General features: G+C 42.0%; 1 protein-coding gene across 2 annotated transcripts in view; it reads right to left on the bottom strand.

Annotated features, from left to right (window-relative positions):
• The window catches only part of UNC13D (unc-13 homolog D), a 64,686-nt gene that overhangs the window by 21,768 nt on the left and 19,963 nt on the right, over window positions 1-22,955 (bottom strand). For both annotated transcript variants that reach the window (XM_032212278.1, XM_032212279.1), the window contains exons 6-23: window positions 22,189-22,378; window positions 20,364-20,408; window positions 19,074-19,142; window positions 17,597-17,666; window positions 16,503-16,607; window positions 15,628-15,720; window positions 15,053-15,156; window positions 14,418-14,535; window positions 13,708-13,832; window positions 11,890-11,980; window positions 11,312-11,368; window positions 7,244-7,341; window positions 5,823-5,874; window positions 5,248-5,378; window positions 4,453-4,573; window positions 2,534-2,677; window positions 745-843; window positions 453-659 (exon numbers count right to left, since the gene is read on the bottom strand). In XM_032212278.1, coding sequence (XP_032068169.1) covers window positions 453-659; window positions 745-843; window positions 2,534-2,677; window positions 4,453-4,573; window positions 5,248-5,378; window positions 5,823-5,874; window positions 7,244-7,341; window positions 11,312-11,368; window positions 11,890-11,980; window positions 13,708-13,832; window positions 14,418-14,535; window positions 15,053-15,156; window positions 15,628-15,720; window positions 16,503-16,607; window positions 17,597-17,666; window positions 19,074-19,142; window positions 20,364-20,408; window positions 22,189-22,378 — 1,919 coding nt within the window. The remainder of the gene's footprint in view (window positions 1-452; window positions 660-744; window positions 844-2,533; window positions 2,678-4,452; window positions 4,574-5,247; window positions 5,379-5,822; window positions 5,875-7,243; window positions 7,342-11,311; window positions 11,369-11,889; window positions 11,981-13,707; window positions 13,833-14,417; window positions 14,536-15,052; window positions 15,157-15,627; window positions 15,721-16,502; window positions 16,608-17,596; window positions 17,667-19,073; window positions 19,143-20,363; window positions 20,409-22,188; window positions 22,379-22,955) is intronic.

Raw genomic sequence — 22,955 nt, forward strand, 5'->3', positions numbered from 1 at the left:
ACCCTTTACATATCCCTGCCCCACTGGAAAACCCTTTGCATTCCCCTCCCTTGCTGGAAAACCCTTTGCATTTTGCCCTCTTCCTCCGAATGGCTGGCAGCGAACTGTCTTGTGGGCCCAAAAGCCCGGGGTGAACAATATTTCACCAAGTGGGCCATGACGAAGGGCCTGAGATGGAAAAGGCTCGGGCCCATTGGCCAGAGTGAACAGCTAGGGTCATATCAATGGAGGACAAATGGTAGGGGTTAACGGCTGGGGGCAGAACCCGGATGGCAAATAAGGAGCGGCGAAGGGTATAAGGCAAACAGTCCTAGACCTCTCTGAAGAGCCAGAAGTTCCTTATATGAAGCAGCCCAAACAGATGTGGGGTGATACTTTGCCCCTGACATGCTCCTCCCCTGACCCTTTTCTACTGCTGAAGGAAAAGCGGAAGACCAAGCCTGTGAGGTTACTTTGATCGCCAGAGTCTGCACCACTCCTCGGATCTCATTGTTGAGGCAGGAAACAGAAGCCTGAAGCTGTTGATGCAGTGTGTGCTGGATCTGCTCTGGGGTAATGACAGGTCCAGTGTTCTGCTCCAAGTATGCCCAGTTCAGCTGTTTGGGCAACTTCAGGATCATCATCCGGAGCTGCTCAATGTTGTTCACCACAACACAAAGCTGGAGAATGGGAGGAAAGTAGAATCAAGTCAATCCTTGTGTTCAACCTTGTTTCTTGTACCCAACATCTGGCTCTCCCACTTACCCTGTTTGCTGCTTGGCCTGCCTCACTTTGATTGGAAGACAATTCCTCTGCCCTTGCTTTGATCATCTGACAGTACATCTGAGCAATTTTACACGTGTCCTAAGAAGTCAGGAAAGAGAAAACTGTCACTGATCGGTCAATGCCATAGGCTTCGCTTCATCCTCCAAGGACACTTGACTGCCTTTGATCCCTACAATGTACAATATGGTCAATCACAGCTGATTCTTCTGTAAGGAAGCTTCAGTGATGACTGAGTCATACAAGTGGAATGAAGCAGGCTCTGAATTCAGAGGTTCTAATCTTCTAATGCTGCAATTCCACCTGAGTCTCCTCCCCCGCACTCTAAGTAAACAAATTCATCTTTTGTTCTTCGGGTGGGGGGGAAATAGGGGGAGTGAAGGACAAATAACATAACTTTTTGTTGTTGCTTGATTGGCACATTCCCTGAATATATTAAGTCTTTAATTAAACATAATTCCACTTATCTCATCCCTGTGCAATACAAAATCTCTGGAAGGAAGACATATTACTAATAATATTTTAGAAGATTTTGAGCACAATCATAATATTCAGTAGACTAATACAATTTTTTGGAAAGCATGGTAAAAATCATATTAATTGTCATGTTCTGAAGGGTTAATGAAACCGGCCAAACACAGAAACAGACTGACACAAACTGACCAACTGACACAAACTGACCAACAAAGCACTAAGGCAATGAATAAATTGTCAGAGCTGCCACCCTGTGCTTCCCACCATTTTTTATAGTTCCAGAGCAAAAACCACCCGGCAATTAATCATGGCTTGTTAGCTTTGTAGTTTCTTCAGCTTGCGGAGGAGAGGAGGTGAGTCTTGGCAGCTGACCCAGACTTCTCCCCTGAATGGCAGCTCTGGACTTGCAAAACCAATTTTTCCTTCTTTCTAATATCTAATGGTCATGACCACTCTGCTGTTTCTTGTGAGACAAACAGAAATGTAGACAAGCAATTCTGTAAATAACTCCGTACCATGAAAAGTTTTATAGGTAAAAAAAACTATGCTTTGAAATGCACCCAGAAGTCTTGATCAGAGCCAACATATCTCACAAAGTGGTGGTGTTATATGGTCATACTGAATTACACCCATAACTACCTCTGGCATCGTATTCAGGAACGGCTGCAAATTCCAAGAAGTTTTCTAAAGCAAACCTTTGTATAGCATATTGAAGTAATTTGGAGAAGAAATGACTAAGTAAACATGAACTTAGTGGAGTAAGTGACCATCAGAGGTTGGTTGCTAATCTTTTTACTACCAGTTCGAGCATGCTCCAGTGTGCGCTCGTGCATGCGTGCAATGCTTCTGCACATGCATGGGTGTGGAGCCTCCCGCCACTGTTACTACTGGTTCGGCCAATATGGGCCGAACCAGCAGCAACCCACCTCTGGTGACCATGTAAGTATAAGTGAACATGAGCTTACACAGGTCACTTGTAAGTTGTAAGTGTAAATGACCAGTGTAAGTGACCATGAACAAGGCTTCCCAATGCAGGAAGAAGTGCAATTCACACACAAATTGAATTTCTGCAAAGGTACTCCTAATCACAGATTTAATCTGTTCTTCAGACACATGGAGTCCAGAAGTTGCTCCAATTGCAGCCAGTTCTACCCCATCCAGAAATAATGATGGCAAGTACCCAGATCACAGACAATCTGATTTTTATACTGAATTTTCTTAGGCTTAATACAAAGTGGGACAGAAGTGACTTCTGGCACCGATTAGAATGATCTGATCTTCCTTATTCTACTCATACCTCGACAAATTTCACCATGATCATAAAGGCCTCCTCAGGGTCAGGCCAATCCAGCTGTTGCCATGTCTTCACCATCTGAGCATAGCAAGTGGATAGGTCAACAATGGATGTACTGTGTTTATTCAATTCTCCCAGTGGTGTCAACTGAATAGAAATGAAACCAGAGAAAGGGAGCAACATCAGGTCAGAATTTAATCTGGAATGTTACAGGATGAGCTTTTGGCTTTGGTTGGAATTTTTGGGACCCTGAATATCCTAGACAGACAATGGTGTTTTAACACTTGAATTTCCCTTCTTTCAATAACTTGACCCAGAACATTGTATCTTCAATTTGATCAGTATGTGGAGCAATCAGACTTTTGGGGTGTTTTGTTTTGTTTTTAGAAATGTTGCATAGCAATTCTGTGCGGAGATGCCTGAAAAGGTAACATTTCTGCTACAAAGGCCTCCAGTAAGAGCCAAGGTGGCGCAGTGGTTAAATGCAGCACTGCAGGCTACTGCTAGATCAGCAGGTCAGCGGTTCAAATCTCACCGGCTCAGGGTTGACTCAGCCTTCCATCCTTCCGAGGTGGGTAAAATGAGGACCCGGATTGTTGGGGGCAATATGCTGACTCTCTGTAAACCGCTTAGAGAGGCCTGAAAGGCCTATGAAGCGGTATATAAGTCTACTGCTATTGCTATTGCTATTGCAGTATGCGTATGGGGAAAGCATCTTTGCACTTTTTTAAACCTTCCATTAATATATATATTATATTAAAAAACATGCCATCTTTTCTGTTGTTGTTTGAGAAATCTCAAGGTGAAAGAGTCAAAGAATAGAAACAATAATTGACAATTATCTGAGTTGAACAATATTCTTTTAAAATATCTCATAAGAATGAACATCAGTTTGCGTAACTAAAGTAGCGTTGTGGCTTTATCTGAAGCACATAGGCATCATGAAATGATAATTAGCTTGTGCCACCTATGTGAACACAGCAACTAGTTGAAAGGTCCTGATATATACTCAATGAATCTTACATGGATCTGATGTAAACTCAAATTGCTAAATTCATTGCTGGATTATTACTCAGATAATTCCATAATTACCACAGGTGTCAGAGTAGATTAAGATATGCTAGCAAATCATTCATTCATATTAAGATATCTGCTTATCTGCAAAAATTATACACACAATGTAATTCACAACTTTTATTCCATTGAGGATCTGTATACTGCACGAGTCAAAAAGAGGACTGTGAAAATATCCACAGACCCCTCACATCCTGGACATAATTTGTTTCAACTTCTACCCTCAAAATGACACCATAGGTCACTGCACACCAGAACAACTAGACACAAAGACAGTTTTTCCCTGAATGCCATCACTCTGTTTAACAACTGATTCCCACAACACTGTCAAATAATTTACTAAGACTATATTACTATTTTTCTTCTCTTCCTTACTAGTACTATCTCTGCCAACTTATTACTATAACCATTTTATTGTATCTTTCAATTATATTGTTTTTATTGTTTCTTAATACGATTTGATAGTTTATTAGTAACCTTGACTAAGTGTTGTATCTTTTTATTCTTGATGAATGTATGTTATTCTCCTTACATATACTGGTAGCATATACACCAAAGACAAATTCCTTTTGTGTCCAATCACACTTGGCCAATAAAGAATTCTATTCTATTCTGTTCTGTTCTGTTCTGTTCTCTCATATCCTATCCTATCCTATCCTTTACTATCCTATCTTATCCTACTTGTTAATCCACAGGCAGAATTAAGTGATGGTAGTATCAGAGGCTACTATGAAGGTGCTACATAATATACACCAATGATTAAATGTATGAAGGCAGAAAAACCTTCTCCAAGGAACACAGGGAAGATAAAACAATTGAGCAATGCTTTCCTTTCTGAGTGGGATTACCTGGTCCACTTGGATGGCTCTTTGGGTCCTTTCTAGAGCTATTGTGTAGGTCTTCTGTAGCCACAAGGGGATGGCTTCTTTAAACCATAGGTGGAAACCAGTCAATGCCAGAGGGGTATCCCTGGAAATAGGAAATAAAAGTTGTTTGTATCTCATGAGAAACTTATTTCTTATTTCCCAAACATTCAACTTAGTTTTTCTCTAGAGGATATTTTTGTTGTGGTGACCAATTACAAATCTGTCTCAACAAATCCTCATTGGTTATAAACAGTCAGCAATTCATCTACAGAAGAGTTCACACCACATGCTAAGCAAGAGCCGTGGTAGTGCAGTGATTAGAATGCAGTACTGCAGGCTACTTCTGCCGTTTTCTGGCTGCCTGCAATTTGGCAGTTTAAATCTCACCAGGCTCAAGGTTGATTTAGCCTTCCAAGGTGAATTAAATGAGGACTCAGATTGTTAGGGGCAATAGACTGACTCTGTAAACTGCTTAGAGAGGCCTATAAAGCACTGTGAAGCGGTATCTAAGTGCTATTGTTATTTGCTTGTTTAATAGTATTTTACCGAATAAATCATAATTAGGCTATACAGCACACTATGCTTAAGCAGTGCTTGCAAGTCACACTAACTCAAACCCAAACAAACCACATTTTGTCAGTGAATCAGGCCACAGTTTTGGCACTGAGGATTCAATGACAACAATACATTATAAGCGTAATCTCAAAACAACAACCATAATGTATAAAACAGCCTAAAGACTGAAGGCAAAGTGTTGTCCTCTGCAGAGATAAACACCTGCTGCACACAAAATCCTTCATGTGATAGAAGTCCTTCATGCTGAGATAAAGTTGGAATAGACTTTCTGCTGTTAATTGGGACATGCCACTGTCAATCTTGCTCAGCTGCTCTTTGACATAACAAGAAACCTGCAGGAACATAAAAAGAGTATAATGGATCAGGTTTTTGGGTTGATACACTGAAATTGAATCAGAAAGATACCACTAGTTGGCCCTGAGTAGAAATCTGCAAAAACTGGCTCAGGAACTAGGTTCATCGTTAAAGCGAGACTGATGAATCCTCACCACTGATTTGAGTGGCTCATTCAAAGATGAATTCCTGTTTTGCCTCATTCTGGATGCACTCCAGATATATAGACTTTGCTTCTAGAATTCTCTAGCCAATATAACCATCACTGAGAATTCTATAAGTCTGCACATCTGGACGGCATCACTATTGAAGAAAGCTGCCTTAGAAATTCTGAAGTAATTGGCTTATTCGTCCACTAGTCATTTCCCCCAGTATCTTCTGCCTTGCTGTTAGATATAAGCCTGAGGTCCTCTTTGATACAAAGCAGTGAAACAGCTACTCACCAGTTCCTGCATTTTAAGATATGCAGTTGAGAAAAGATCTACTTTCACGGTGCTGCATTGGAGGAAGGAGAAAGACACGATCAGAAATTTTCTCATGGGTTTTAGCTGCTAGGTTTATCTTTATGTATTAAAGCTAATAGCACTAAGTAATTTAAATGAAGCATCCATATATAACTGATCAGTAACTATGACAGCCCAGAGGCAGCCCAGAACCAGCATTCTCAGTATTGTTAGCTAAATTCTCATAATTGGCAACAAGGAAGACAACTAGGAAGTTGAAACTTTGCTGACTTGCTGATTCCCAAGCCTACTTGGGAGGATAAAAAGAGACCTTCTCAATGCCAGCATTAAAATAATCCACTCATAAAAAATAGTTGATGAGCAGGGAAATAGATTGACAAAAGTCTCTAAACAACTACAGGAAAATTCCTAGTGCAGTAAATACTGCACAAAGGTTTGATCTAACCAGTTTTATTATTACTTCTTTAAGCCAACAGGCACATGTATCAAAATGTGCATTTATTTAATTAGAATTTTATACTTGCTCAGCTTGTTGTCTTATCACTTCTGTGATCTGGCCTCATCCACTCACTTTGGTAGCAAGTCTCTGTGGCTTTAGAAGTTACCTAAACATCCCAGTTGCAATGTATGGCTGTGAAAATTGGACCATAAGAAAGGCTGAGCACCAAAGAATTGAGGCCTTTGAACTGTGGTGCTGGAGAAGACTCCTGTGAGTTCCTTGGACTGCAAGGCGATCAAACTGGTCAGTCCTAGAGGAGATCAACCAGTGGTGGGTTGCAGGCAGTACGCCCTGGTATGGGCGTACTGGAGCCTGCCCGGAGCACTGGATACCGTTCCGTTCTGGAGCGCTGGAGGGCCCACCCACCTGCCCGAGCTCCTTACCTGTCTTTTAAGGCTTCCACACACACGCATGGCGCATACAGCACCTAAGCAATGCTCCAGGAAGCAGCTGGAGCGTTGCAGATGCTCGTTGAGGCGCTAAGATGCACACGCTCATTGCACGTGTCCATGCGGACGCTGCCGGGCCCGTTTCAACTGGAACCCACCACTGAGATCAACCCTGACTGCTCTTTAGAAGGCCAGATCTTGAAGGGGAAACTCAAATACTTTGGCCACCTAATGAGACGGAAGGACTGACTGGAGAAGAGCCTGATGCTGGGAAAGATTGAGGGCAAAATAACAGAGAATGAGGTGGCTGGATGGAGTCACCAAAGCAGTAGGCGTGAGCTTAAATGGACTCCAGAGGACAGAAAGGCCTGGAGGCATGCTATCCATGGGATCATGATGGGTTGGACATGACTTCACAACTAACAATAACAGCAAAACATTTGAAGAAGCAGTTTGCGACCAATTGGCCAAAGCTGGGAAAGAACAAAAAAAAATTTCCTTCAGAGACTTGCCTGATGAAATATTTGTTCCAGGTTTTGTGACACTCCTGGAGATCTGCATTCACCTCCAGAAGAAGGCAGACCAGAGCTTTGCCACATTCCTCCATTGTCTATGGAATGGATAGAAAAAAGAGAAACAGGGGTAGAGATCTAGCATGAGCTTTGTTTCTCCCCAAAACCAAGACACTTTCAGACTAATGAACGTCTTCTAGATTTCCACACTATTTCTCTGGGGCAAGAGGCTGTTTCACTCTTCTGCCACGTGTTGCTATGTTGCCATTCCTCAGTGGTAGTTGTTGGGGTTAGAGAAGTTGGATTACTTTACTCAGAGGTGTCCTGAACAGTACAAACTGACTTTCTGTGTTACAGAAGGGTCTGGCCCAAAAGTGGAGTTCTCAGTTTCAGCTGACATCATTCTGACATAACTTCAAACTTCATGTTCTGAGAAAAGTAGGAAGAGCAAGAAGACTAAAAGCTATCAGGAGGCTTAAATGGCAAGGGACGATGGTGATTAGAGCCAAATTACCTCTTCTAATTAAGTAGATGTAGATGTAGATGTAGATAAATTTATTTATAGGCCGCCCTTTTCCCTGAGGGGACTCAGGGCGGCTTACAACGTATAGGGAAGGGAGTACACACAATGACATATAAAAACAGTATGTAATTAAAAATAGAAGCAACATTCATTCATCATTCGGGAGGGGACGGATTATAATCTTTAACCCCAGGCCTGACGGGATAGCCAGATCTTGAGGGCTGTGCGGAAGGTCTGGAGGGTGGTGAGGGTACGAATCTCCACGGGGAGATCATTCCAAAGGGTCGGAGCTACTACTGAAAAGGCTCTCCTCCGCGTAGTTGCCAGTTGACACTGACTGGCAGATGGAACTCGGAGGAGGCCTAATCTGTGTGATCTAATAGGTCGCAAGGAGGTAATTGGCAGGAGGCGGTCTCTCAAGTGAGCAAGAAATGCTATTGTGGGACCTCAGTCAAGCTTTTTCTCTGTTATTGACATTAGGAATTATATGCTACTCCACATACAAGGGACTGATATTCTAATTTCAGACGGCGCTTGGTGAGATACCTGACTCTCTCGCCCACAGTCCGGCGGAGTCCTTGGTCGCTGCCTGGAATACAGCGGTGGCGGAGGTTCTAAACCGGATTGCGCCTTTACGGCCTTTCCGCGGCAGTGGATCCAGGAGGGCTCCTTGGTTCACCGAGGAAATCCGGGAGATGAAGTGCCAAAAGAGACGCCTAGAGCGATGCTGGAGGGCTAGTAACTCTGAATCCGACCGAACACAATTAAGAGCCTTTATTAGGACTTATCTAGTGGCGATACGGGCGGCAAAATGTGCGCATTTTTCCGCTCTTATTGCATCCGCAGAATCACGCCCAGCCGCCCTGTTTAGGATAGCCCACTCCCTCTTGAAAGGGAGGGACGCGGACGACCCTCTACAGGGTAGAGCTGAGGAATTTGTTCAGTTTCTGTCAGATAAAATCGCTCGGATTCGGACAGACCTGGACTCCACTTGGATGGTACCAGCCGAGGCGCCGGGGGAAGGTCTTGATCAGATTTTATGGAGTGAGTTTCAACTTGTCGCTCCTGAGGAAGTGGACAAGGCCATGGGAGCGGTGAGTGCCTCCACCTGTATACTGGACCCATACCCCTCCTGGCTGGTCTCGACCAGCAGGGAGGTGACACGTGGCTGGCTCCAGAGGATTGTTAACACCTCGCTTCGGGAGGGATCCTTCCCGCACCCTTTAAAGGATGCGGTGGTGAGACCCCTCCTTAAGAAGCCTTCCCTCGACCCAGCCATCTTGAACAACTATCATCCAGTCTCCAACCTCCCTTTCATAGGGGAGGTTGTTGAGAAGGTGGTGGCCTTTCAATTCCGACGGACCTTGGATGAAACAGATTATCTGGATCCCTTTCAGTCGGGTTTCAGGCCTGGTTACGGCACCGAAACTGCTTTGGTCGCGCTGATCGATGATCTCTGGCGGGCCAGGGATAGAGGACATTCCTCTATCCTAGTGCTTCTTGACCTCTCAGCGGCCTTCAATACCATCGACCATGGTATCCTTCTGCGACGGTTACGGGAGGTGGGAGTGGGAGGCACCGTTCCACAGTGGTTCTCCTCCTACCTCTCAGACAGGTCGCAATCGGTGTTGGTTGGAGGGCAGAGATCGACCCCTAGGCCCCTCAAATATGGGGTGCCGCAGGGTTCGGTCCTGTCCCCCCTCCTATTTAATATCTACATGAAGCCGCTGGGTGAGATCATACGCCGGCATGGGATTAAATATCACCAATACGCGGACGATACGCAACTGTATCTGTCCGCCCCGTGCCAACTCAGCGAAGCAGTGGAAGTGATGTGCCAGTGCCTGGAGGCTGTCAGGGTCTGGATGGGAGCGAACAAGCTTGCACTCAATCCCGACAAGACCGAGTGGCTATTGATGCTCCCTCCCAAGGATGGTCCAGTCATTCCACCTCTTAGCCTGGGGGGTGAAATTATACACCCCTCAGAGAGGGTCTGCAATTTGGGTGTCCTCCTGGATCCACAGCTGACGTTAGAACAGCATTTGTCGGCTGTGACCAGGGGGGCCTTCGCCCAGGTTCGCCTGGTGCACCAGTTGCGGCCCTATCTGGACCGGGAGGCCCTTCGGATGGTCACTCATGCCCTCGTCATCTCAAGACTGGATTACTGTAACACGCTCTACATGGGGCTGCCCCTGAAGATTGTTCGAAGAGTGCAGTTGGTCCAGAATGCAGCCGCGTGAGCGATTGTGGGTGTACCTAGATACACCCATGTTACACCTATCCTCCGCGAGCTGCACTGGCTCCCCATTGGTCTCCGGACGTGCTTCAAGGTGCTAGTCGTTACTTTTAAAGCCCTACATGGTTTAGGACCTGGCTACCTGAGAGACCGTCTCCTCCCATTTACCTCCCAACGACTAATAAGATCACACAGATTGGGCCTCCTCCGGGTGCCGTCGGCTGGTCAATGTCGGTTGGCGGCTCCCCGGGGGAGGGCCTTCTCTGTAGTTGCTCCAGCCCTATGGAACGATCTACCCATATAGATCCGGACCCTTACTACTCTTCCAGCCTTCCGTAAAGCCACTAACACCTGGCTGTTCCGGCAGGCCTGGGGCTGTTGATTAGTATCCAGCCCCACTCTAATAGTATGCATGGTGTGAAATTTTAATACTTGTATCCTTATTTTAAATTTTTTAATATATGTTTCTTTTTGTCTTGTCTGTGAGCTGCCCAGAGTCCCAATGGGAGTGGGCAGCATACAAATGTTAATAAATCTAAATCTTTATTCTTTTGTAACACAGTGCTGTAAAATAAAGCTTCTATCATTTACAGTGGGACTTCAGGTCCTGAACGGCTCAGACCACAAACAATTCGGGTGCCAACCAAAAAATCCACTAAATGTTGCATTCAGATCGCGACACATCCTCCAGTGCTGAATAAACCCAGCCGTGGCGATTTTCCCTGCTGTGGTGATTTCCCTTTCCACGCACACATGCACAGTCTTGCTTCTGGTCACGAACAAATCAGGTACCGACCGAAGTCCTGGAATGGATTACAGTTGGCACCAGAGGTCCCACTGTACTCTGCAGAGTTGCTTTCCAACCAACTGTTAAAACAGCTACGTTTCCCCCACACCTTTTTTTTTTTTGTGAGAATATGGTTTAGGACTATTAAGTATGCTTCATTGTTCTAGGAAAGATCTATATAGTTGCATGCTCATGATAACACATGCTCACGTGGATTTATCAGAGGGACACAACCAGTTCTGTCCTGATTTTGACAAACATAAATTCCTTATCTAAAGTCAAGCTACAGCAGTCATAACTGTGTGTTTGGGAGGAAAATGTTGTTGTGGTCTTTATTCAAAATTGTTGTAAAGATTAGTATGATTGCACAGATACAAGATATAATACAGGAGGATTTTTATCCTGGCTGGGGTAGCAGATGTTTTGCAAATGCTAAGGATATGCCCTTCTAGAATCAATAGGAAACACAATTCAACAACCCCTGGAAGATTCTAACATAAACTTTGCTAGAATGTAACATACCTTTACCATTGGCTTCAAGTGCTGCTTCTTCATGTAAAACCACTCTGCTGTTCCAGTCTGAGAAAATAGGCAAGAGAATAAGTTGCTTCTCTGTATATTAAAACCTATGCACACATTAAGGCAGACATTGGTCTTATTTGTATGTGTATGTGTGTGTATATATATAATATAATATAATTTAGCAGAGGTCCAAGAGTAGAGGGCCTGAGATCCAAGTTAGAACTTCAGAGCATTCTGTGAAACATCATCCGTAGCTGAAGAAAAATAGAACTGTGCATTTCTCCATAAAGAGGACTGTGTGTAAGTCCAGGTGGTGAATTTTGACAAGGAAACTAAACTAAAACTTCTATTTTTTATTTTTGTTTTTTTATTTATTTTGTCAAGCATAACAGATACAAGTATAGACATGATTATGAATACATGAAATAAATAAGAATACAAGGGAAAATTAGGACAGGGATGGTAGGTAGGCTGGTGTGCTTATGCACCATTATTCCCTTCAAGATTTCAAAAAGCATTAAAAACAAAACTGTAAGCCTGAGAAAAGACATCCCAAAGATAACAAGATGGCTTTGTACCTTAAGTGCCTCCATTACCATTTCTTCAAGAACAGGAGTCGAAGTACAAAGTTCTTTGAAGGCTTTCATTTTACACATTTGGACCAAAACCCTGTGAAGATGAAAAATCATGGCTGAAATCCAATGCAATTCAGAGAAAAGTCTCTTTTCCATGCAAAACATGCCACCCCTTTTCTTTTAATCAGTCTCAAATGCAAAGACTCTGAATCCATTCACTGAGAACTGTAAGAAGAGCTGAGAAGAAAGACATCTGAAGACCGCAACATTTGTTGATAAACAGCATAGAACAGTCCCCCTATAAAGCAGCTTCCTATGTTCCTATTGACCCCAACATTGCTGTTCAATCCCTCTCTTTAGGATATACTATAAAGAGATCAAACAGAAGCCTGATTTCCAAGAACATGGAGATCAGTATTTGTCAGCCCTTACAACATAGACCAAACTAAGAAACTAATGACATGTAGGCCAGGACTACTTTTATTGTAATAACTATAGTAACGGAATCTTGAAAATCTGGCTGTAGTTCCTCCCTCCCTTTCTTTATCTTTGTGTAAACTGGGACGGGTTTATCTGAGAGATTTTCTCAAGTTATTTTCATCATCTGGGCTCAAGACTCTCTTATCTGACCATTGCCTGCCTCATTGCAGTTCTTCCTCTGGTCCTTCAAGGCCATTCCCTCTTCCCTGTAGTTTACATCATTATAATAGGTCTCATTTTTTCTGTAGGAAAAACTTTCAGCAAGTGCTGTGGAGAGATTTTTGCTCTGCTTCTTACGTGCTTCAGGCATCACTCTATATCTGATGCTTTTTATGCTCAAGGAGAACTCAGCCTCTTCATCTTTTCATCTTCTGGTCTCACAGAACTGGCAGAACCGTCAAACACATATTTTAAAGTGGTTCTTGGAAGACAGAGATCACCAAACCTGACTGTCAGCCTCCGCTTTGCCTCCGCTTTGCTACTGCTTCGGCTGCCATTGAAACAGGGAGGGGGGGCATGGTATTTGGGGGGGGGAATCATTGTTGTGCTGGAGGAAGTTTCTAGACTTTGAGCTGACCACCTTATTGCGCATGTGGAGGAGGAGTGTTTCCCGCCAAGGCCAACGGTCCAGCATTCCATCCTGGTGATGCCTTTCAACGTTATCTCACACCTGACATTTGGGAGAATTATGATTGGACTGTGCATGGGATGCCAAGGGGAGGGGAATGGATTATTCAATATATTATTCGCTTTTGCGCCTAATTAACCAGATTTAGCCTAGCTTCGCATCTATTCATTTATAATTAGTAAAAGTACACTTGATTTCAACAAATGGAGTCCTGTGGTTTTCTTTCCTGATTATTGAATGAAGAAAAGCTGACACTGACCTTCATTTAGACAAGACAGGGAAATTCATTGGGGAAACTGCTAATATGACTGGAGGTTTAGAACTGATCTTGCATAGCACATCAAAATCCAGACAAATACGATTGATGCTTTTTGTTTCATGTTTGCTTTCTATTCACTCTTTCCATTAATACAAAAAGAAATAGCCCCTGCAGGAGTCTTGACAGGTGCCAAGGGACAGATACATTTCTGTCTCTTGGTGCTATTTGGGTGAATTATGGCATAAACTATAAGCTTTGGTTCATGAAAGCATCTATTAGGCTTACAAATTCTTAGGTGTTATGTGAAGGAAATGTAGAATCAGTATATTGAATGATTCATGATTTATGTCCCCTTAATTAAACAGTAATGCTATTGAGAGAATACCCATGCTTGAAAAATGTTGGTAGTTTTTCTTTTGACTATGTGCATCCCAGAAGGTTTCTGATAGCTCACCTGAGCAGTGACTGCAGCCTCTGTGTAGATTTGGGTGAGGAGAGTGGGAAGACGATCCGGAACCTTTGAAGAAGAGAAATCCCATAGTTCAGTAAGGACTGAAAAGAGTCTTCCAATTCAGCTGTCTGCAGGAAGTAATCAACATGCCATAGATGTAAAAAGACTTAGTCCTGCTCGGTAATATCTGGATAATTTCAAGATCATGATCTACTAACATTATGCTAAGAGAAACGTATTTCAATCCTCTTTATCGGATAGGCATTGTAAAACTATAGGTAAAGGTTTCCCTCGCACATATGTGCTAGTCGTTCCCGACTCTAGGGGGCGGTGCCGAAGCGCCAGCGCTGTTAAAAGATGTCTCCGTGTTCATGTGTCCAGCATGACTAAACACTGAAGGCACAAGGAATGCTGTTACCTTCCCACCAAAGGTGGTTCCTATTTTTTCTACCTGCATTTTTATATGCTTTCAAACTGCTAGGTTGGCAGAAGCTGGGACAAGTAACGGGAGCTCACTCCATTATGTGGTGCTAGGGATTTGAGCTGAACTGCCAACCTTTCTGATTCACAAGCTCAGCGTCTTAGCCACTGAACCACCGTATCCCTATACAACCCACCTAATGGATAAGCGTCTGATGTTGGAACCGAAAATTTCTTTAGCTGAACCAGAATCTTCCACCAACCCTATAGTTTGACAGCTCTTCCTTTCTTACCTGCTCAGATTGTAATCGACCTTGAATCCACTGATACTCTATGCTGGTAATCTGATGGAGCAGGCAGCTGCTGTTGAACTCCAAGAACTGATACAGCTTGCTATAAGCCAGCCAGTGCCTATGTTAAGGAAAGCAGCATTAAACGCCAGAAGAAAAACCTGCAAAAAGTATAATTAGAAGCAAAAAACAAACAAACAAACAAACCACCTCACATTAAGTAACCTAACTAAACTATGTACATTAGGTATGTAGTTAAATTGGCTGGTTTTGCCAGTTTGCTGGGAAACATTTATTGGTTTACATGCATACGGCAGAAAGATAAATTAAAACCAGCAGAAACTGTAACATGCAGTTCTTGGCAAAGTCCATTGTGGGAATCACATATGTACATTCAATAGGCAAGATGTAGTAATGAATGAAGGAAATCCCAGTTGAAAAAGAAAAGTCAAAATTATTGAATTCATGAATGGAATTCTAGGGATAGCATGCCTGCCTAATTTTAATAAAATTACAACACTCTCAGGCAATAGAAAAGAACCTTCACAACTTTTTTTTAAAAAAGAGGGACAGAAAGTGCCAGGAACTTTTGGTTTCCAGAATGTTGCCTTGAGCGGAAGCATGCAGGAGATATTTACGCCAAGTCTTGGTGGAAATCTGAAATGTCTTTCTGAGTAGCATGTAGATACAGGATAGTACCGGCATGTTTGCTTAACTCTCCATCCCAGGAAGTGCTGCCAGCCTGCAGTGAAAGAGAACAATGAATGGCTCTCTATGCTATCAGATGCGGGAGGGGGGGAGGGGAAACGCAGCATATCCAATTGTTTCACAGTTTTGCAAATAACAATTAACTGTATTATGTTCAGGTCTTCCTTTCTTCTGAAACTTAGTTAAATGCAATTCCCATTTACCTAAGCATTTTTAATTGGTCATCCATGGAACGCATACAACTTTATCACCTCAGAGTAAAGTTTCTTTTAGATATTTGAATCAGTTTACAGCCCTGAAATTTTGCCATTAATCTTCTGAGATTTCAACTGGGGGAAGAGCTTGTGCTCCAAACCAAATTTGTATCTTGACTTCAGAGAAGAGTTGAAAATAGCAAACAGGTCAGCTGAACTGATTTCAATATAGAATCCAATTATTTTCCAGAGAACAACTGAACATAGGTCACTCTGTCATGATCCACTTATCAGTTTGTTTATCTAGTTACCTGGTATTGAAGAATCTCATATGAAACAATCTGCTGAAGAAGTTGCCGATGAACTTTGTAACTTGTCTGGGTCTTGCTGGCTGAAGTAGCTCTCTAAAATAATATGTATATATATATGTACTGATCCAGTTTTCAGAAGATATTAGAATTTCTGCCAACAGGTTTAATCCTTACATATGCATACATGTTCACAATTATAAAAATGGGATGCTAACATTCTAACAATAGAAGTATTAGTGTAAGATTTATTATATTTATCTTTTTACAAAACATAAGCTAAAGCAAGATACAAACCAGAGGTGGTATTCAGCAGATTCTGACCAGTTCTGGAGAACCGGTAGTGGAAATTTTGAGTACTTCGGAGTACTTTAGCACCTTTGACTGGCCCCGTCACCATCTATTCTCTTCCTTCCTGAGTCCCAACTGATCAGGAGGAAATTGAGATTTTACAGTATCCTTCCTCTGGACTGGGGAGGGAATGGACATTTGACAGTATCTTTCCCCTGCCATGCCCACCAAGCCACAAAACGCCCACCAAGCCATGACCACAGAGTAAAAAAAAATGAATCCCACCACTGATACAAATCCATGTCAACCTTTCATCCATACAGTTTTAATATGCTCTTAAAGTCATAAAATGTAACACACAACACCTATTAGAACATCTGACTGTCTTCTACCTTTGTGAAGAAGGGAAGAAGACCTTCTTCCCACCCAGATCACCACAAGAGAAAAAGATCTCAGTGGTAGGACAGCTTTGTCTCAAAGATTGCAGCAATTATATTGAATGGGTCTTAAAAGGTTAAATGAATCAAAACTGTTCAAATCAGAATTTATAAAGTATCTAATGAGAAATTGACTCCTCTTATCCCTACCTTCTTGTGTACCAAAAAAAACTGCAGGTGGCAGTGCCCTCGGTTGGGGTAAGTATCCGTGCGAGGTTCCAGCCTGTACCAGCGATCCTCCCGACAATGCAGGTCCTACACAAGCGAGGTGAAAAGCCTTAGCTCGGAAGTAATGAACCACATCACTTTTGAAAGTGCTGTTTCTCCATTCCTACTACATGCCCAGGGAATGGCTCTACTTTCATCATAGAAATGTAGTGTCTCAATTAACGGAGAAATTGGAAAATTGGGCAAGCAAGAGAAAGTGGTCAAATGGATCCACCTATCTTATCTCATTGTACTGTAATTATATTTCAGTGCAATAATTAATGGCTTCACGGGAACATTTTTTTCTCTCTCTCAGTTATGCTAATGGTTGATTCACTCCAGATATATTGAACCAACTCCAGAATTCTGATGCTAGCTAGGAACTGTGAGACCTGGAATCCAAGATATTTGTATGGCAACTGTCTAGGAAAGATCAATATGTTCTTGAATTAGTTTGTAGATGGCATAGCTACAGATCTTTATAGAGCCAGTCAAGTTCTCATAAACCCTGGCCTTCTACTCAAAGACCACAATAGAAATTCATGCAGACACCTGCAGAATAGGCCTTTTTATTATTTTTCTGATTATTCCAGAAAAATCTATAGTTCTCTTACAGCATTTTCATTAGGTCTAGTGTTTGAAAAAGAAATCTCAGATTTACTTAGAGTAGGGGTGTCCAAACTTGGGAACTTTAAGACTTGTGGACTTCAACTCATGCTGGCTGGGGAATTCTGGGAGTTGAAGTCCACAAGTCTTAAAGTTCCCAAGTTTGGACACCCCTGACTTAGAGCAAGGCAACATATTCTGTTACCAAGTTCTTTCATAGTCACATAAAAGGTTCATTTGAAATTTCAGTTAACCTTTTTATTTAATGGCATTTATGCTCCTGTTTAAGTGGAGAAGATAGGCCACACCTAAAGAAAGACTAATCTGCTCAAGATCAAGGTGGTTTGTGTGTGTATCCGTCCATCCGTCTGTCCATCCATCCATCCGTGTGTCCCAGCATTATTCTGGCAACATGCTATTCCCTTCCTTACCTGCAGATGAATGACTACATTCCCCAGGAAATCATCCTGTCCTTTATTTTTCCGAGCGTCTTTAAGAATTCTGAGGAGGAAAAAGCAAAACAAGGACAAAGATGAGAGAACATTTCTCATGTACCAAAGTGAAAAAGAATGTGCTGCCTTATTTAAATATTTTGTTTAGTCTTATCAGCTGAGTTATGTAATTAACAGAATTTTTTTTAATTTTTAATTTTTTATTGAAGGTTATAAAAAAAGGCAAGATTTACAAAATACAAAAAAAATAAAATAAAACTCATTACATATTTACAGCGCAGACAGCACTGTTCATCTCACATAGTTCATCTCACCTTGCCTAGTATAAAACTAGGTTACTAATTCTATGCAGGTATTTATAATGGATTTTTCCTATCAGATCATCAAAGTTTTTTCAACACTGTAGTTTATTGATATTACTTGTAGGTGAATTCTCACCTCTAATACATTTCTTATCTCATTTGTCATTTAGTCTTTGTATATTGTATATTTAAATTGTTACTTAAGTCATTTTAAGTTAATCAACTAACTCATTTTATATCTTCATTCTCATTGTCTTTCTTATCAAACCATTTGTATAATTTCTCCCAGACTTTGTAGAAGTCTGTGTCTTCTTTTTCGTTAATCAGCATTGTCAATCTATTCATTTCCGCTATTTCTAAAATTTTATTCATAACCATTGTACTAGTGGGGGCATTTTCTTTCTTCCAGCACTGCGCATATGCGATCCTTGCCGCCGTCAAGATATGGACGAGTAAATATTGATTAGTTTTAATTATTTTTGGATCTATTATCCCTAATAGAAACATTTCCGGATTGAGGTTTAATTTAGTTGACATAATTTCATTTAGCCACCTTAGTATTCGCTTCCAATATGTCTTAGCCACCGGACACGTCCACCACATGTGGTAGTAAGTGCCCAGTGTTATTTTGCATTTCCAGCATTTGGCCGATGATTTTGTGGAAATTTTTGCCAGTCTTATCGGAGAGAGATGCCAGCGGTAGAACATTTTATATACATTTTCTTTGTAGGCGGTCGACATTGTTAATTTCAGGTTCCACTCCCATACCCTTTCCCAATCATCTAACTTAATTGCGTGGCCGATATTCTGGGCCCAGGTTACCATAATTTCTTTCACTCTGTTTCCATTTTTCAAATTAGCAAACAGTTATATATTTTTTAGATTAATTTCTCGTCTGGTCCTATTAAAATTTTATCCAATTCCTGGTCCTTGTCCTGAAAGCCAAATTGTGCTAGATCTGATTTATACTTATTTTGTATTTGAAAGTATGGCCACCAATCAATATTTATTCCCATTTCAGCCAAGTTTTCCCTGGAGTTTAGTCTATTTTGGTTGTCTAACAATTGTTTGTAAATAACATTTTTGTCGAAGTTTATCAGATTTGGGTATATTAACAGAATTTTATATACAAAAGGCTGATAATCAGCCCAAACCTTTTCAGGCCACGAAGGTCACTCAGTTCTTCCAGTTTGTGCCGTACAGGTTCAACCTCATCAAAATCCCTAGAAGAAAGCAAATAAAAATATGCCTTGATGCTCCTTTTCAAGACCTCCAGGAAATAGAAAGAAAAGGAATCAAAGCAAGAAGAGCAATTGATTGATTAACTGATTACAGTATGTGCCATCAAGTGGGGGTTGACTTTCAGAAGCCACCTAGATACGGTATATACCTTCTCCAAAATGATCTGCTCCCAAGCTGGCAATTCTTCTAATAGTGGAGAGGAGAGCTCCAACCTGTTATTTTGCTTATTTACAGGAGGCTCCAACCCCTCAAAGATGTTTGAAGTTGAACAATTTGCAGCCCCTGAATTCCCTACCCCTTTTTGACGCCCTTAGATCTTCTTCTGAGTAATTTTTGAAAACCAACAGCACGGTTTTCTTTGATATTTTCAGATGGGGAAACAAACTATAGTTGACATAACAGAAAAATAAAAAGAGCCCCCTCCTTCACAACCGTTGCCCCACTTATTTCTGGAATGGTCTCTCTCATTTTATGGCCATTAGCCTCCAGGAATATTAAATGTTCATCTAGGCGCAAAAGTAGTTCCGTACTACTTTTTCCTTATTTTAGTTGTAGCATGAAAGAAATGTAGTGCGAAGTTCCACTTAGAAAAGGATTTATTCCTGTTAAGCATATATTTTTTTGGGGAGATGATGGACAGTTGGAGGGAGCTACATTGTTTTGCTTAGAGTCTGCTACAGGATGAAATATAAAACCCGTCACTGTGAACTTAAAACTATGTTTATAGATTTTTTATCTTGTCCAAATCGTTAAACCAGTTGAGAAAAGAAGGCAGAGCCTGGCTGCTAGAATCTTTTCCAACCCCTTCACCAACTGTGGCCATAGGCTAGTGGGAGCACACCAGAGGTGGTATTCAGCCGGTTCTTACCAGTTTGGGCGAACCGGTAGTGGCAGCTTCTGGAAGCTCCACCCATCCACCCCGACATAATGGGCAACCTTCTGTGCATGCACGTTCACAAGCGTGCTCACATTTGCAAACCGGTAGCAAAGTTAAGTGAATCCCACCACTGGTGCACACATGCACTGGAAAGCAACTCAGGCAGCAAATGCTCCACTCTGGTCATTCCTAAGTGATCTGCTGCTACCCCCTCTTTACACTGAGCAGTGTTTGCCTAATGAATCTATCTCCTTTCTGACTTCCTTTGGAACACTTGTTTTCAAATTTTAATGAGATACAATGAAATTCAGTAGTTTCTGCTTACCACATATCTAGCTGGAATTCGGCATTTTCTACATCTTCAAACTCCCTGGAAGAAACCGTTAAAAAAACATAACTAATGCAAGGGAACATTGGAGTGAGAAGGTGTACCCAATCCCCTTGCCTGCATGGAGAGGTAAGATGGAGTTAGACCCACTCACTCTCACATGCCAGCAGGAATAATTATCCATTCACTGAGCCAATGTAAAAGAACTACATCGGCATACATATGTATATCAGGATCCTTTTCTGCTAAGTGATAAGAAAAGTAGATCTGGATAGAACTACCGTAGTTTTTTGAGTATAAGACGCACCAAGATTTTGAAGAGGCAATTAAAAAAAAAAACGTTTTTGCACTCTGCAGACCTCCCCAAAATGGCCCATTTTTCGCAAAAACAGGCCTGTTTTTTGCCAAAAAAAAGGACATGCATAGCTTTTAGGAAGCTTATAGAGTGCTCCTGGGGACTGGGGGGGGGGGCAAAATTGAGCAAAAATCATTTCTGCCCTCCCCAGTCCGCAGCAGCCTCCTAAAGGCTATGCATGGCCATTTTGGTGAAGGGGGCAGGGTTTCGGGAGGTCAAAAATGCTGTATTCAGTGTATAAGACGCACCCAGATTTCCCTCTTTTTTTGAGGGAAAAAGGTATGCCTTATACGCCCAAAAATATGGTAGTTGATGAACAGGCTTGTAGAGATGGCAACTATGAACCTAATTGTATGTACAAGAATGAATGAGAACCATGTAGTCAATCCACCATTCCCTTCCATAGCTAATGACAGAAATAAAAGATTAGACAACGGAGCAGCTGGACTTAAAAAACAAACATACAAAACTTCCCCAAACTACATTTTCTAGATAACTTAAATTGTGACTCCCAGAAAGTGAAGCTATTGTCCAATTCATCTGGAGCAATATTTTTTAACCATGGAAACTTTAAGATACAGGGACCTCAATTCTCAGAATTCCCCAGCCAGCATGGGGAAGTTAAAGTTGCCAAGATTGAAAACACTGATCCGAAGAGCCGAAGGCTCTCAGGCCATCCCATATTGCATGTTTAAAATCAATGGCTATTATCCAGGAAGAGCTCTAGCATTGTGATTACAATGATTTCCAATATCTCTACTGTAATCCTATCTTCTCTCAGACCTTGGCTGTAAAGAAAGCTGTCAAATATTATTTGCCTTATGGTAAACTCTTCCTGGGTCTTCAGCTTCAATCTGTTTATCTCTCTCAGCTATTTTCTCCCCCAACAGCCAACCAAGAGCTTTTTCTGGATATAGTATTACATTTTCTAGTACAGTTATGGCGAACCTTTTCAGCACCGAGTGCCGGAAGAGGAGCGTGTGTGTGTACTCGTCAGGGCTGCAACCCGGAAGAGGAGCTGCCCAGGGGGCATGCGCATGCTGGAAAATGGATTTCCGGTTTCCGGCGCGTACACACATGCCAGCCAACTAGTCTTCCAGAAACTGGCGTGCATGCGCATGTGACAACCAGCTGGCTGGCACACATGCCCATGCCAGAAAATGGAAGACCCGCTCTTCCAGTCTGGCACTGCCACATGCATGAAGGCCAGCTGATGGTCGTGCACACATGCACACCAGAAACCTGGAAAAGGAACAGGCAATGCCACTCGTGCCAGGCGAAATGGCCCCATGTGCCACTTCAGGCACACGTGCCAAAAGTTCACCATCATGGATCTAGAATATAAACTAGGTTGCTGAAAACCATCATTTTCTAGCCCTAAAATTATCTTTAAGTTTGATTTTCTAACAAGTCCAATATCCTATTAAGGCCAATGCAAATTAAATATGGCAAAGAGATGAGACGTACAGAATGAAGGTTTCATCCCACACTGGATTTAATGTCTGATGTTTGACTTGCGTGCGATGGGTTTGGTCCTCTGGCAGCAGGTTCTTCACCACACCCTTAGCTCGCCTTTTGTTCTGCTGATGAGAACCATGGGAAGAAGAGCCCTGTTTTTTTCTTTCTATCCCTAGGAGGCAGTACGGATCACTTAATCCTGAAAGCAAATAAGGAGCTTCAAAATAGGCAGGGGTGTCATGGACTATGATAAGGTTTCATAATGAATAGCAGAATTATGGCATGAGGTCCTCTAAATGTTTCTTTCCCCATTCTACTATTAATCTTGATACTGTGCATGATCATTATTATCCACTAGCCCTGAAAATCCAAGAAAAAAATAATAATGTGGCATTATTTTGCCTCGTTCATTTTCCACCATCAATTAATCCACACCATGCCCACAGCTTCTTTTATTTAGGCGATCATCATCTGTTTCCCGCTTTCTTCTGATAATTACACTCCGCCTCCTCTAAATATTTCAGGCACCAAAAGTTTGGCTTAATTGTACAGTGTGTGCCAACCTTGTGCCAAGGTTTAAAGGGTATCAATCCAATCAAAGTGCTGTTTAGGATTAACATTAGGACTATAAGCAACCTTTTCAACCGTAAACTTTTCTTTTATGCTCTTCCACTAAAATATTTGGCTGCCTTGTGGGAACAATTTGTAGAAGGTAATGTAAAAAGTAGAAAAGCTTCCTTCCTCCAGACATGGAATTTCATATTCATTAGTGTTGT

This window comes from Thamnophis elegans, chromosome 2 (assembly GCF_009769535.1).
Source record: "Thamnophis elegans isolate rThaEle1 chromosome 2, rThaEle1.pri, whole genome shotgun sequence".
NCBI lineage: Eukaryota > Metazoa > Chordata > Lepidosauria > Squamata > Colubridae > Thamnophis > Thamnophis elegans.